This window comes from Phyllobates terribilis, unplaced genomic scaffold (assembly GCF_046119375.1).
Source record: "Phyllobates terribilis strain yellow unplaced genomic scaffold, ASM4611937v1 Scaffold_2__4_contigs__length_985480577, whole genome shotgun sequence".
Taxonomy (NCBI): domain Eukaryota; kingdom Metazoa; phylum Chordata; class Amphibia; order Anura; family Dendrobatidae; genus Phyllobates; species Phyllobates terribilis.
The window spans coordinates 356,169,843-356,185,108 of record NW_027362762.1 but is presented as its reverse complement, the minus strand read 5'-3'; the positions used below and the strand labels follow the sequence as shown (position 1 = coordinate 356,185,108).

The following is a 15,266-nucleotide window of genomic DNA, read 5'->3' as shown; positions in this document are numbered from 1 at the left end:
CCCAGGGAACTATAGGCCGGTGAGTCTGACTTCTATACCAGGAAAGATCTTTGAACAAATTATTAAACAACATGTATGTAAGTACATGGATAAGAATGAAGTGATTAACCAGAGTCAGCATGGGTTTGTAACTAACAAGTCATGTCAGACTAACTTAATTTCCTTCTATGACAGAATCACTGACTGGGTGGATCAGGGAAATGCTGTAGATATAGTATATCTTGACTTCAGCAAAGCATTTGACAAAGTATCTCACATCATCCTTATTGAAAAAATGACCAAGTATGCAATGGACCAGGCAACTGTTAGGTGGATTCATAACTGGCTTAGTGATCGGACTCAAAGGGTGGTTGTAAATGGCTTCACATCCAGCTGGATGAATGTCTCAAGTGGGGTACCACAGGGCTCCGTCCTGGGACCTGTATTGTTCAACATCTTTATCAATGATTTAGATGAAGGAATTGAGGGTAAACTGATTAAATTTGCTGATGACACAAAGCTAGGAGGGATAGCTAATACTAGAGAAGAGAGAGAGAGGATTCAAAAAGACCTAAATAAACTGGAGCAGTGGGCAGCAACCAACAGAATGGTTTTTAACAGGGAAAAATGCAAAGTACTACATCTGGGCAATAAAAATGAAAAAAGCATATACAGAATGGGAGGAATAGAGCTAAGCAACAGTACATGTGAAAAAGACTTAGGTATACTAATAGATCATAGACTGAACATGAGTCAACAGTGTGATGCAGCAGCAAAAAAGGCAAATACAATTCTGGGATGTATTAACAGAAGCATACAGTCTAGATCACGTGAAGTTATTATCGGTCTTTACTCCTCTTTGGTCAGACCTCATCTGGAATACTGTGTACAGTTTTGGGCACCACATTTTAAAAAAGACATAGACAAACTGGAGCAAGTTCAGAGAAGAGCGACCAGAATGGTGACTGGTCTGCAAACCATGTCCTATGAGGAACGGTTGCAGGATTTGGGAATGTTTAGCTTGCAAAAAAGAAGACTGAGAGGAGACTTAATAGCTGTCTACAAATATGTCAAGGGCTGTCACATTGTAGAAGGATCATCTTTATTCTCATTTGCACAAGGAAAGACTAGAAGCAATGGGATGAAACTAAATGGGAGGAGACACAGATTAGATATTAGAAAAAACTTTTTGACAGGGTGATTAATGAGTGGAACAGGCTGCCACGAGAGGTGGTGAGTTCCCCTTCAATGGACGTCTTCAAACAGAGGCTGGACAGACATCTGTCTGAGATGATCTAGTGAATCCTGCTTTGAGCAGGGGGTTGGACCAGATGACCCAGGAGGTCCCTTCCAACTCTACCATTCTATGATTCTATGATTCTTCCGACAAGCGTACAACCTGCAGCAACCCTCACTCCACCATACCGCTGCACGATCAGCTGTATCCTCACCTACAGTATCCTTACCCATACTTTGTAGAATGTTGGTGCGCCCTCGCGGGCAGGATCCTCTCTCCTCTTGTATCAGTCAGTGACCCTTTTCACATGTAAAGCGCCATGGAATAAATGGCGCTAGAATAATAATTATACTACTTGTACTCTGGGTCAATTCATGCCACTTTCCTGGTGTCTGTCCCTAATTTGATCTGTTTTGGCAGCTTTTGGGCCAGTTTGAAGGCGTTTGGTTTTGCCTCCCTTTGAATCCAGTGGGGTTCTGATATGTTCGATAAATTAATCGGTGAATATTGCAAATTCGATGATCGTAAACCGAACTGAATATTGAAATGTTCGCTCATCTCTAGTTACCACTAGCTCCTGCCATAACTGAAATATATTGTTCCAAAGAGGATAATAGACAATAAAGGGTTCCTCCAACTATCCTCTAACAGATGCGGCTGGAGAAGAGTGCTTGTGTTATCTTCTTCTTTCAGGCTTGTTTCTTTCTTTGCAGCCATTTAGGACTTGTGCCAAGTTAATAAGCATCTCTTATAGGTTAGGAGATTATTTGATTGCTGGAGGTCACACCACTAGGATCTCCAGTGAACCTGAGAACCAGACTGTGCATTCATAATGTAGTGGAGGCTGAGTACGCGCACCTCTGGTCCATTCTTTTCTATGGGACTGCGGAGATGGCTAAGTAGTGTTTGGAATGGGCTCTGCAGATCAGTGGAGATCCCAACTGTTTGACCCACAGCAATTGTTATCCCCTATTCTATTGTTAAGAGAGAACTTATTAACTTTGTTCAAAACCTTTTAAACTGTACTTCTGTATAGTTGTGTGACAAGCTCTGTGGGAATCATTACAAGATGGGCTTATAGAGCTTGTCAAAGTATGCAGCGATATGAGAATTTATCAAGGAATATGCCAAATTTTACATTCAGAAGTTTTTGAGTTTAGCAACTATATTGTGGAAGCTGTAGGTGTCTTAAGCTGGACAAACAAATGGGATGACAATTGGTAGGTTTGTTGGACTTTCTACTATCTCTTGCAGCTTGGAGAAGTAGATGTACACTCTGAGCATGCAAGATGATAAAATGCCGCCCCATATCTCTGACTGCTTCTATTTGTGAAGACTCCTCCAGATGCTGAAAGAATTGACATGCTGCAGATTTAAATCAATCTGCAAGTCACAGATAAGCAACGTGTGCATGACACTTCAGGATTCTCATTCACTTTGCTAGCGTCGGGAAGTCCTTCAGGTTTTGTGATAAGGCTGTGTGCCCACTATGCATTTTTTAAGCGTTTCCACAGTAGCAATTCCGCTGCAGAAACGCTTAAACGCTTGGTAGAAGGCCTGCCATGTTCCCCAATGATGATCCGCATGTGCTGTGCACATGCTGTGGAAATTTCCGCTGAGGATTATCATTGCGGAAAAATCCGCAGCACTACCAATTATTTTGCGGAATCGCGGCGTTTTTGCCGCCATTGACTTGCATTGAATCGCATGATATCCACATCACTACATGTGCACTTGCGGATATCATGCGGTTCAATGTGCGGATGGTACCCGGGTTTGGAGAAGAGGAGACTCTCCTCCAGACCTGGATACCATAGTATCTGTAAAAAGAAGAATAAAATAAAAAAATATACATTATATTTACCTTCTGATGGCCCCCGGTGTCCTTATCTGATCCGTCCTAGCATCCCGGCAGCTCGCAATGGACTAAAAGGACCTGCCATGACGTAATTTAGTCATGTGACGGGTCATGCCACCGCTGACGTCGGCGGTTGCGTGACCCGTCACATAACTAAATGACGTCATGGAAGGTCCTTTTAGACTACCGCGGGACACCGGACGGATCGGGTAAGGACACCGGGGGCCATCAGAAGGTAAGTAAAATATTTATTTTTAACCATTCTCTCGGGTCACACTATATAAATCCATGCCAGTTGCATGGATTTATAGTGTGACCAAGTTGTCAAGCACTTTCCAAGTGATGCTAAAATCGCTTGGAGAGCGCTTGACAACCCGCATGCGGAAATGCATGTGAAGAACGCTTCACATCCGCATGTCCCTGGCAGGAAAAACGCATGTACAACTCGCATGTACAACCCGCATGCGTTTTTTCTGCCAGGGAAATGCAAAAACACTCAGGAAAAATCCGGAGCATTTCTGCATGGTGGGCACATAGCCTAAATCTGCACTGAAAAAAAATAAGCAAAAACGTAACGTGTGCACACAGCCTAGGGCCTACCAATGCTGTTTTCGCTCTGTGCATTTTATAACTAGAGCATATCCATTTCTAGTCCTTATGTTTTTGTAAATCTTTGTCTCTTGGAAGATAAGCTTGCTTGTAGACTGTCTGGGTGAAAAGTGGTTGTTTCTGAATGCAGATCTTCTCACACTAGCGTACATTTTCCATTAAATCCCGCTGACTCCTTGATTTCACACATCCTGTTTGCTTTAAGATTGTATGTGGATAATTCAGAAAGACTTTGCAAAGAGCTACAAAGGTTACATATTTCTATATAATTTTTTTTCTGTGCTATGAACATACGATGATATCCAGTTGAAATAGTTCTGTAATGTGTACTATAAAAGTTTACCATTTACAGCTTGTTATTCTACAATTCTCAAAATTATTCAGCACTTTGCAAAATGGAGGTGTTGGCGGTTTGCAGACAGTTGCTGCAGAAGTGAAGAACTTTGTTTTCCTACAGTGTGGCACACAATGCCTAATACCCACTGTCCCTCACATTTGGTGAGACCTTGTACTTGATTAAATAAACAGTGGCGCAGTTTAGTCTCTTGCTGGCACCTCAACTGTACATCATTCCACAAATGCACTAAGGATTCGAGTCACACCACAAATACTGAAGGCTATTGCCTAAACCTTATGTGCATCTATGGGTCTCAAGGCGGCTACGCCATACCCCAGCCTATCACTCCTAGGCATTGATCCACCCCCTTGTATGAAAAAGTCCTGGTGCTCATGAGTATTCAAAGCTGTGCGTATATTGTCAATACTACTTTTTTTTTTTTAATTAGAGAGCACTCCCTAAAAACACAGTTTGAGTCCTATGTCGATAAACAAGGTTACATCTCTTAAAGGGACTCTGTCAGCACAGAATGACTGTTCAAACCAAAGAACAGGCGCTCGGTGCTTCATGGCGGAGCCCATCATTTATATACACCTTCCCACCTGCTTGTTTTCCCTCAATCTCCACCCTCCTTATTTGACTGACAGCCCTCACTTCATAGAGCCGGAGAAGGGCGGAGATAGATGGAAAGCAAGCAGGTGATGATCGGCATGAAGCACCGTGCACCTGTGCTTGGTTTGAGCAGTCATTCTGTGCTGACAGAGTTCCTTTAAGGCCTCATTTACACATCAGAAAATCTAAGCGATTTTGATCATTGTTCTATCGTAGCCAATTTTCTGCAGTCTTTTGGTCCGTGTCCATTTTCATTATCAGTGTGGCATCCATTTTACATATATAAAGGAAAAAAAAAAGCTCTCCTATCCATTAGGCTACATTCACACTGTCGGCTGAATTCATCAAACCCGCAAGTCCACAAATTGAAGGTGTGACTGGTTCTGAGAACCCTCCCATATAGCCTGATATGTACATGCACTTATCTGGTCCATAAGTTGAACCAGACTAGCGCATGCTACGTTTTTTTTTCCCACAGGCACCTGAGGTCTATGACAAATTTTGCCCATGTGAACTAGCACATAGACTAGCATTGGGCCTTTGTGTTATCCGCTCTCCACATGGACAGCACACTGGACAAAAATGGTTATTCTAAGCCGGTGTTTTCCAAACTCCAGTCTTGACAGAACATGTACATAAAACATAAATGTGTGAATAGGGCCTAACTCTTTTCTTTCTTTTGCGCGCTCTCATTACCATTATGCTCCACTTTTCTGGCATCAGGTACTTTGTCTCCTCCTAAGCCCTCCGGCTTGTTCTTCAGGGCTGGCTGCGGCTAGACCTCTTCTCCATCACAGCAGATCTCTGCCTATATGGATTACATTCACAGGTGCTACGACACAACGCCTTTGGCATCACGATGTTCATTGACAAGTCTCCACTGGGCAACAAGACAGCATGCCCTTCAATATTGATAATTATCTGACGCCTATATAAGAATCTATTGATGACTTCTGCACTTCTAGAAGTGTATTCCATGCCACCCTTTCTATATATTTTGCTTCTCGTCTCTTTCCCTCAGCTATTTGGTGCTGAGTTCTTAGCAGCTCCAGATCTTTTTCAAGCACTCTGCAGTACACCCACAGAAACTCTGTGGCTCATTGTGCCATCTGTTTAATCGCTTCAGGATGTTAATGGGCTCCTTGCTTGATGAGCTAAAATATGCATTTGTTTTACTTGTTTTGTCTCGCCCTGGCTACCTATCTAACATACAGGTGTTTTCAGGTTTTGTGGCTCAAGGCAGATTTATAGTATATATTTCTCCTGTCATTTTCTAATCCAGGTAGCAGGCCATTGTTTTTCAATCACTGCAATGTAGTCTACTGCAATCTGCTTAATCACACTTGCCATATGTGCAGAATAGAAGAAATTGAATCCCCAAATGATATTTTTTTGTGCTGTGCAATTTTAATATCAAGCTACTGAGCTGTATTGTATTGTGTGTGTGTGTGGTGGGGGTTTCTTGTTCTGATTTTGGTGATATCCCTTTTATATGCTACTTAATGAGGCTTCTTGGCCTGAACCCTGCAGTGGAGGACAGTGTCACTCACCTACAGTGTATGTCAACTAACTAAAGACAGATGAGGACCAGAACCAGGCAACCCATATGAAATGTGTTAATGCATATCTTACCCATTTTTTTTTCATTATTGTTTTGGCTAGATTCATTAAAATGCATGCCTTGGAATGTGCGTCTGCTGTGCAGATTTTTTGCGCTCTGAATCCCTCCCTCCTATCCATTGGAATAGGAGCTGATCTGCAGTACTTGGGAGCGGCCACTAAACCGTGTGATGGAACGGGGGTGTTCCACTCTGTACGCTGGTTATAAAGTAACAGCTGATCTGAACGATCATGGTCTTCATTATTCATATTGAAGTGGATAACCTCCTAACTTTTTTGACAGCTGAAAGCCTTAGAAAAAAAGGTCATTGCTTTCAGTTTTACTATAACAAATAATGTTTGTGTTACAGAACTTGACCAATAACCAATAACTTTTGTGCTGAAGGTTTCCTCTTTCAATTGCAAAGTTCCAATATAAAAAAAACTCCTCCAACTTAAAATCCAGGTAAAAAAATAGAACTTTATTTCAGTGCAATTAAAAAATTAATGACATCTTCAATTTCATCCAGCAATATATTCCAGTAAAGTTTGGAAATTTTATATTATATTGCTGGATGAAATGGAATTTGTCATTCATTTTTAATCTGGATTTTCTACTGGAGGAGCTTTTTCTATTGGATCTGTACAGCACGGAGAAATATTCTGCCATGCTGAATGCACTTGGGCACATAAATCATCAAGATCCACTGCTGACAGCTCACTTCACTTTAATTCAGGACTCTCTGAAAACTAGCGGTGTGGCTGCTTCAAGATGCACAATAAGGAGGCACATGAAGAAAAATGGGCTGCATGGTCAAATGCCACAAAGTATCTCGCCTACAATACGCCAAATAGCACAGAGACAAGCCTCAAAACTTCTGGAACAAGGTAATTTGGAGTGATGAGACCAAAATTGAACTTTTTAGCCACAACCATAAACATTACATTTGGTGAGAGGTCAACAAGGCCGATGATGAAAGGAACACCATTCCTACAGTAAAGCACAGAGGTGGATCGCGGATGTTTTGGGGATGTGTGAGCTACAAAGGCACAGGAAACTTGGTAAAAGTTGAAGGAAAGATGAAAGCAGCACCTTACCAGCAAATACTGGAGGCAAATTTGCACTCATCAGCCTGGAAGCTGCGCATGGGACGTACTTGGACGCTGGGTGAGAAGGAGACAACTGTTGGTGCAATAGTAAGAAATTGGAAGAAATACAAAATGACTGTCAATCGACATCAATCTGGGGCACCATGCAAAATCTCACCTCGTGGAGTATCCTTGATCATGAGGAAGGTGAGAGATCAACCTAAAACTACACGGGGGGGGGGGGGGACTTGTTAATGATCTCAAGGCACCTGGGACCACAATCACCAAGAAAACCATTGGTAGCACATTACACCTTAAAGGTTTAAAATCCTGCAGTGCCAGCAAGGTCCTCTTGCTCAAGAGGGCACATGTGCAGGCCCGTCTGAAGTTTGCCAATGAACACCTGGATGATTCTGTGAGTTGTTGGGAGACGGTGCTGTGGTCAGATGAGACAAAAATTGAGCTCTTTGGCATTAACTCAACTCGCTGTGTTTAGAGGAAGAGAAATGCTGCCTAGTACCCAAAGAACACCATCCCCACTGTCAAGCATGGAGGTGGAAGCATTATGTTTTGGAGGTATTTCTCTCCTAAGGGCAAAGGACTACTTCACCGCATCAATGGGAGAATGGATGGAGCCATGCACCGTAAAATCCTGAGTGACAACCTCCTTCCCTCCACCAGGACATTAAAAATGGGTCATGTACCCAAAATATACTACCAAGGCAACAAAGGAATGGCTCAAAAAGAAGCACATTAAGGTCATGGAGTGGCCTAGCCAGTCTCCAGACCTTAATTCCATTGAAAACCTATAGAGGGAGTTGAAGCTCCGAGTTGCCAGGCGACATGATTTAGAGATGATCTGCAAAGAGGAGTGGACCAAAATTCCTTCTGACATGTGTGCAACCCTCATCATCAACTACAAAAAACGTCTGACTGCGGTGTTTGCCAACAAGGGTTTTGCCACCAAGTATTAAGTGGTGTTTGCCAGAGGAATCAAATACTTACCGTATTTTTCGGACTATAAGACGCACTTTTTTTCCTCCAAAATTTTGGAGGAAAGTGGGGAGTGCGTCTTATAGATGCACATAAATACTGTGGCTGTGGGTGGTGGGGGAAGTGACAGCGGCGGAGTAGTGGTGCACAGGAGGCAGCAGCCACTAGCTGCTGCCTGCATTGTGCTCGCTACTAAAGAAAATGAATATTCACCATGGGCGTGGGGATCAGTGGCACACTGTGTCCCCAGCGCGGCTCCTGGTATGCATGTATGCATGGCACCCTTCATCCCTGTATGTTTGGCCCCCTCATCCCTCATCCCGGTATGTATGGCACTCCCATGGGTGTGGTGAATATTCATGGCCTTTAATAGCGGGCACGCTGACCGCTGAGCGCAACAGGAGCCGCACTGCAGCTACAGCATGAGCCCTGTTAGGGAGAATGAATGGTCACAGTCCTGGCGTGGGGAGCAGTGACTATTCCGACACAGAGTGGAACACAGTGCTGGAGGAGAGAGAAGGTGAGTATGATTGTTTATTTTTTTTTTTCTGTGCAGTGTGACGGGGATCAGGGGGTGCCAAACATACCTGGATGAGGGGGGCCATGCATACAGGGATGAGGCATGGGGGAAGCCATACATACAGGGACGAAGGGGACCATACATACAGGAATGAAGAGTGCTATACAAACCAGGATGGGAGATTGGGGTGCCATGCATATTAGGATGGGGATGAGGGCCACATATACCAGGATGGGGGATATTAACAGAATTGGGGGACATTACCCCTAAAACAGTGTCCGCTGCAGACCCCCTCCCCCTTAACAGGGCCTCATGACCACATTTTTTGCTTACATTTTTATTTTTTATTTTCCTCCTCTAAAACCTAGGTGCGTCTTATGGTCCGGTGCATCTTATAGTCCGAAAAATACGGTATTTCTCTTTGCAAAATTCAAATAAATTTATCTAATTTATACAATGTGATTTTTCTTGATTTTATTTTGGATATTCTATCTCTCAATGTTAAAATTAACCTACCCTTAAAATTATAGACTGTTCATGTCTTTGTCAGTGGGCAAACTTACAAAAACAGCAAGGGATCAAATAATTATTTCCTTCACTGTATGGAAGTACTTGCAAAAGTATTCACCCCCTTTGGCATTTTTCGTGTTTTGCTAACTCACAACCTGGAATTTCACAGGTTTTTTTTGGAGGGTTTGCATTATTTCATGTAAAGAATATGCCTGCAACTCTGAACATTTTATTTTCACAACAAATAGGACAAAATAACTGAAAACTTCAGTGTGCATAACTATTCACCCCCCTAAAGTCAGGGCTTTGTAGAGCCTCCTTTTGTGGCAATTACAGCTGTAAGTCACTTTGCATACGTGTCTATGAGCTCTCCACATCTTGCCACTAGGATTTTTGCCAATTCCTCAAGGCAAAACTGCTCCATCTCTTTCAAGTTAGATGTTTTCCTCCAGTGAGCAGCAATCTTCAAGTCTGACCACAGATTCTCAATCGGCTTAAGGTCTGGGCTTTGACTAGGCCACTCCAAAACATTTACACCTTTCCCCTTTAAACCATTCGAGTGTTGCTTTAGCAGTATGCTTTGGGTCTTTGTCTTGTTGGAAGGTGAACCTCTGTCCGAGGCTCAAATCACTGACAGACTAAAACAGGTTTTGCTCGAGAATATCTCTATATTCCACACCATCTTCCCCTCGACTAGGACCATTTTGCCTGTCGCCGAAAAACATCCCCACAGCATCATGCTGGCACCACCATGTTTTACTATGGGGATGGTGTTTTTGGGGTGATGAGCTGTGTTGGTTTGGCGCCAGATATAGCGTTCACCTTGGTGGCCAGAAAGTTTAATTTTGGGCTCATCTGACTACAGCACCTTCCTCGATAAATTTGGCGAGTCTCCCACATGTCTTTTGACAACTCAAAACGAGCCTTACAATTTTTGTGTGTAAGTAAAGGCTTTTTTCTGCCCACCCTCCCATAAAGGCCACTTCTATGAAGTGTGTGGCTTATTGTGGTCGTATGAACAGATACAGGTGAATCTCACTAAATTAGAATATCATCAGAAAGTTAATTTATTTCAGTTCTTCCATACAAAAAGTGAAACTCCTATATTATATAGAGTCATTACAAACAGAGTGATCTATTTCAAGTGTTTATTTCTGTTAATGTTGATGATTATGGCTTACTACATGTAGTTATGCGGATATTAAGCGATTCAATGCAAGTGAATGGCTATAAAAACGCCGCGCTTATGCAAAATAATTGGTAGTGCTGTGGATTTTTCCACAATGATAATCCGCAGCGGAAATTTCCGCAGCATGTGCACAGCACATGCGGATTATCATTGGGGAACATTGCAGACCTTCTACCAAGTGTTTTTTAAGCGTTTCTGTGGCGGAATTGCCGCTGCGGAAACGCTTAAAAAAACGCATAGTGGGCACACAGCCTTACACACAGGTTATAATGTAACAAAATAGGTAAAAAGCCAAGGGCAAGGTGGGTGATATGTTTGTTTTTTTTCTTCTTGTAATAGTTTCTGACCTGTTGTTTTGTCTGAGGCTTCTAATGTTCCTCTTATTTAATACATGCCTGCAATGAGCGCTGTTGATAAGATTGCAAGCATTGACAATGTAGAACATAATATATGATAAGTAGAAACCTTACTTCTCTATGGTCAGTGATGTGTAAAGGGCATATAGGGTGAATCAACAAGCAAAGTGAGAAAATGGTCCCTGGAGGATGTGTTCATATAATAGACCTGTGAGATAACGACTTATAAATAAGGAATTGTCCAACTTCACAGGGCTGTGGAACACGGGAACTCTTCTTTTACTGCTTCGCATACATCCCTATGGTGGGTGTCACGTGGGTATCCCTAAATGATGAGAGGTGATTAGCATTTCACAAGGGGGGCTTTGGAGGAGAAGGGGACAGAGTGGTTGAGCACTAGAGAGGGGAGGAGTGGCATTTATTTTTTTCTTCACACTGGCTTCAGCATTCAGTAAGTCTGGGTACAATCAAGAACAGAATGGCCATTTTCTCGCAAGGGATCCTGCATGACGTATGACTGTTTTCTGGCAGAAGTCTTGGAGAACCAGTAGGGAGAGCAGAATTGGAGCTGACAACTCTGCATCTTGGAGGAGGCTGTGATCTAGTGGAGTGCAGAACAGAAGCACTCAATCACTGCAGCTGTAAATAGGAGGCAGGGAAACCAATCCACAGCACAGGAAGACAAGAGAAAGTGTTTGTTGGTGGGGGAATTAAAAGGCATTTTTGGTGTATGGGATGAAGCCAGCCATGGAAACTGCAGCAGAGGAAACGACAGAACAAAGCCAAGAAAGAAAAGGTACCCAGAGAGTTCTTGTGTTAGGTCTTTCACTGGCAGTCCGGTAGGCTTACCTCATCCTATGTGTCTGTGCTTCTCCTTAATCTTTTTTCCATAAGGCTTCTGCAAATAATGTGGATTGTTTGATTGCAGATAGCTCCATAGCTTTATAGAAAAAAAATGTCACTGCCTCATAAATGAAATTGCAATGTAGTGCTATACATGTGTAAATGTAAGGGTATGTATATACATAGATATTTAGTGTGTATGTTCCATTTGTAGTTTGACAAACAGCTATGTAATGTTTTATTTTTTTATTACATGCCTACTATGGTATATATTTTTACATGTTTAGGATGCAAAATATTTAACAAAAAAAAATCTCTTCCTGTCCAATAAATGTCTCCATCCTTCCTTTTTGAGTACATTATAGCAGCAGTTAAAGGCTACATTCAGTTATCTCCCAGTCACCATTATTCCAGAGTCAGTTGGAGCATACATACAAGTAACATCCTTTCCCCACAGTGAAGTGGTTTCTTAGCAACTCGGGGGACGTGGTGCCTTCATGATCCGTACTAGAATAAATTACGTCATATCAGTGATATAGAATTTAGTCTTTTCAGGGACCACAGCTAATATTTCACCATGCTATTATAAATCATGCCCCACGGTAAAACTTACACTAATTAAATAGATGTAGTATATTATCATACATAAGTATCACTCGTCTCCTTTTTTTTTCCCCATTGTAATGTAAAACAGTAATTGAAACAAAATCCTTCAACATAAAAAATTGAACAGTACTTGAGAGAAATAAATATATAACTGTGTTATATATATATATATATGTATATATATATATATGTATATATATATATATATATATATATATATATATGTATATATATATATATATGTATATATATATATATATAGTGTGTGTGTAATACACTATATATAGAGAGAGAGAGAGAGAGAGATATATATAGATATATCTATATATCTGATATATTAAAAATATGTCTATATCTCATGATATGTACACACACTTGATATTACTATAATACCAAAGCACCTACTGAATAATTGGAAATACATCATAACATACCCATCTTTGATCATGTAAGCGCCATGTTATCAGTAATCTGTAGTTGCCCATAGCTATACTAAAATATCATGTTTAGTTTAGGGTCTCTTCTCTATAGTGTAATATTATGTCTGGCCAAGTAATATTGGGTTTTCCAGTTATTTCTGTTGCTGTCACTACACAAGCAGTTATTTTCTTCATCTCTTGTTTAGTAAAAGCAATACCTAATTGAAGAGCAAGCCATTGATGAAATGCTAAGTGAAACATGGCATCTGCTATAGTGGCAGCCCATAGGCTTAGATTTTACAGGGTTACAGACATACCCATTGCTCATGGTCAGGGCAGATACAGATGTGTGGAAGACAGCAGTTATGATGCCTGTTGAGACTATAACAACATAATAACTTTTTATAAGGATGTATGACAGTCATGAGTTTTGTTTATGGTATTAAACTGTAACCTTTTCTGTGGAGAGTCTTCTTTTCTGTAGAATCATGTGATTTGTAAATCTGTTGCTGTGACCATGTTGGGATGTGTATGCCTGTTTTTGGAGAAAATAGAAGCTGAAAATGATTGTGCTATACTAAATATCACGGTTTCCTTCTAGTTGAAATAATCTGATAAAAATAAAAATTAGTTTTATTTGACTAATTCTGGTAACTTCTCTAAACACAGTAATATCCTTATTAATCTTTTTTTTGCTGAGTGACACCAAATTGGTTGAAGGGGATCATAAGTAATATATTACTCTTTCCCAAAGCGTATGTGTAATATTAGCCAGCATGGCCATCATAATAAATAGATTTGGCATGGAGCGCAAGCTATTGTATTTTTTTGGGAGGCTGTAGTGTCCTCAGGGAGAACAGTGTAATTCTGCAAACAGAATGGTAGAAAATGTTGTCTACAGTGAACTACTCCATAGATTAGAAGTATTATTCTTATTATTGTATAGTGATGGATGGCTGCATTATTTTAAAATAATAGTGCTAAATCCAGCCATATATGTGTGTGCACAGTAGTTGGTTATATAGTGCTATACCTCTTTAATGTGGATATTTGCCTTTTAATGGTATCAGATGGAATGTGACAGTTTTCTGAAATGTAATGTTTCCTGGTACAATTCTCTTGAGATATAATATAATTTTTTATTACATTAGTTTCTAACTGCCAATCTGGCTTTTATGTCTAGAATGTTCATGAAATTGGTGATATATTATGTTCCACCCACTGGATTGTGACTGTACAGTACTCCTCATAGCATGTTTTATAATATTGTCCACCTGCCATGTTATGTGGAACCATTTCTTTTTACCACAATCGTGGTGCAGATCTTGCCATGTGGCTGAAAGCCACGTCTAAAACGTGGTTTATATTGCAATTGTGGCAAGATCTCCCCTAAAGCTCCCTATTTCAATGCTGCTCCCCAGCACCCCCACTGTGTACAGGCTGACCATGCTGCATCTGAGCATAGTGGGCACATCCATCACTATTGCCTCTGTTGCTAGGCAACCACCTAAACTCATGTGGCACTGCCTAGAAGTTCAGTGCAATTCTTTTTTTTTTTCTCACTAGTTTCCTTTTATTTGTTTCTTGAAAATGTTATCACTATATTAAATATAAGTCTGTATAGAATATATGTAGCTGATCTTTAGTTCGAGCTATTTTTTTTTTCTCAAAAGAAGTTGGGAATCTGGCTGCTGAGTGCTACGGTTCAGTATTACTGCTCACTTAAAGCTCTGTTTTCGGATTGCCAGGCACCAGTAAAGGTAGATGCCAAAAATAACAAGAATTTCTCTTTCTATTCCAATATTCCAGCAGAATCTTTTGATCTGCTTAAGCTTGTGGCTGACTTTACCATCCACATAGCATCAAAGCTTTGATGATGTCCCGGCCTTTATTAGGACATTGGCAAAATGACTTCTTTCTCTCATGGAGTGATTTCCATGAATGATATCTGTGTTTGACTGTTCGCCTTTTATTTCTTGGACATAATAGTGACCATACACAAATTTGAATAAAATATCTCAGACCTGCACATCAAAAGATCAATTCCACTGAATTTCTTAAAAAACAAAAAACTTTATAGAAAAAAAGTTGGAATACAATCTTATGACCAAATGTGAACATTGTATTCTTATTAAACGGATTTTACAATTCAAATGGCGTACTTTATTAGATGGATATCTCAAACCTGATAAGGCTGGTGTATTTACTGTGAAATTCCTTATCAGAATGGCTATGTATCTCTGGTGTTAAGATGCGTTCCGCTACAGGTGGACTAATTTTATCTTCAAAAAGGAAAACTTAAAAAAAAAAGATTCTACAGCCATTATGACGTGGATTTCATAAGTACATACACCAGCCTCATCAGGTCTAAGAGATTCATTTAATAATGTGTATGATTTGTCTTCTGACATCTAATGACAGATCCTCTCTTAAGTTATCTAGTATTAATCACAAAAAATAAACCCCTGTATTTATCGCTTTATTCTATACCAGTAGGAATAATAGTATTT

General features: G+C 40.7%; 1 protein-coding gene across 6 annotated transcripts in view; it reads left to right on the top strand.

Moving 5' to 3' along the window:
• GPM6B (glycoprotein M6B) overlaps positions 1 to 15,266 on the top strand; it is a 154,023-nt gene that overhangs the window by 105,246 nt on the left and 33,511 nt on the right. The window contains exon 1 of one of the 6 annotated variants that reach the window (XM_073664631.1): positions 11,240 to 11,684. The exons of 2 other annotated variants lie outside the window; for them this stretch is intronic. In XM_073664631.1, coding sequence (XP_073520732.1) covers positions 11,624 to 11,684 — 61 coding nt within the window. In that variant the 5' untranslated portion in view covers positions 11,240 to 11,623. Of the gene's footprint in view, positions 1 to 11,239; positions 11,685 to 15,266 lie in introns of those variants that run through there. 3 more of the 6 variants (XM_073664633.1, XM_073664634.1, XM_073664636.1) reach the window with 3 other exon arrangements.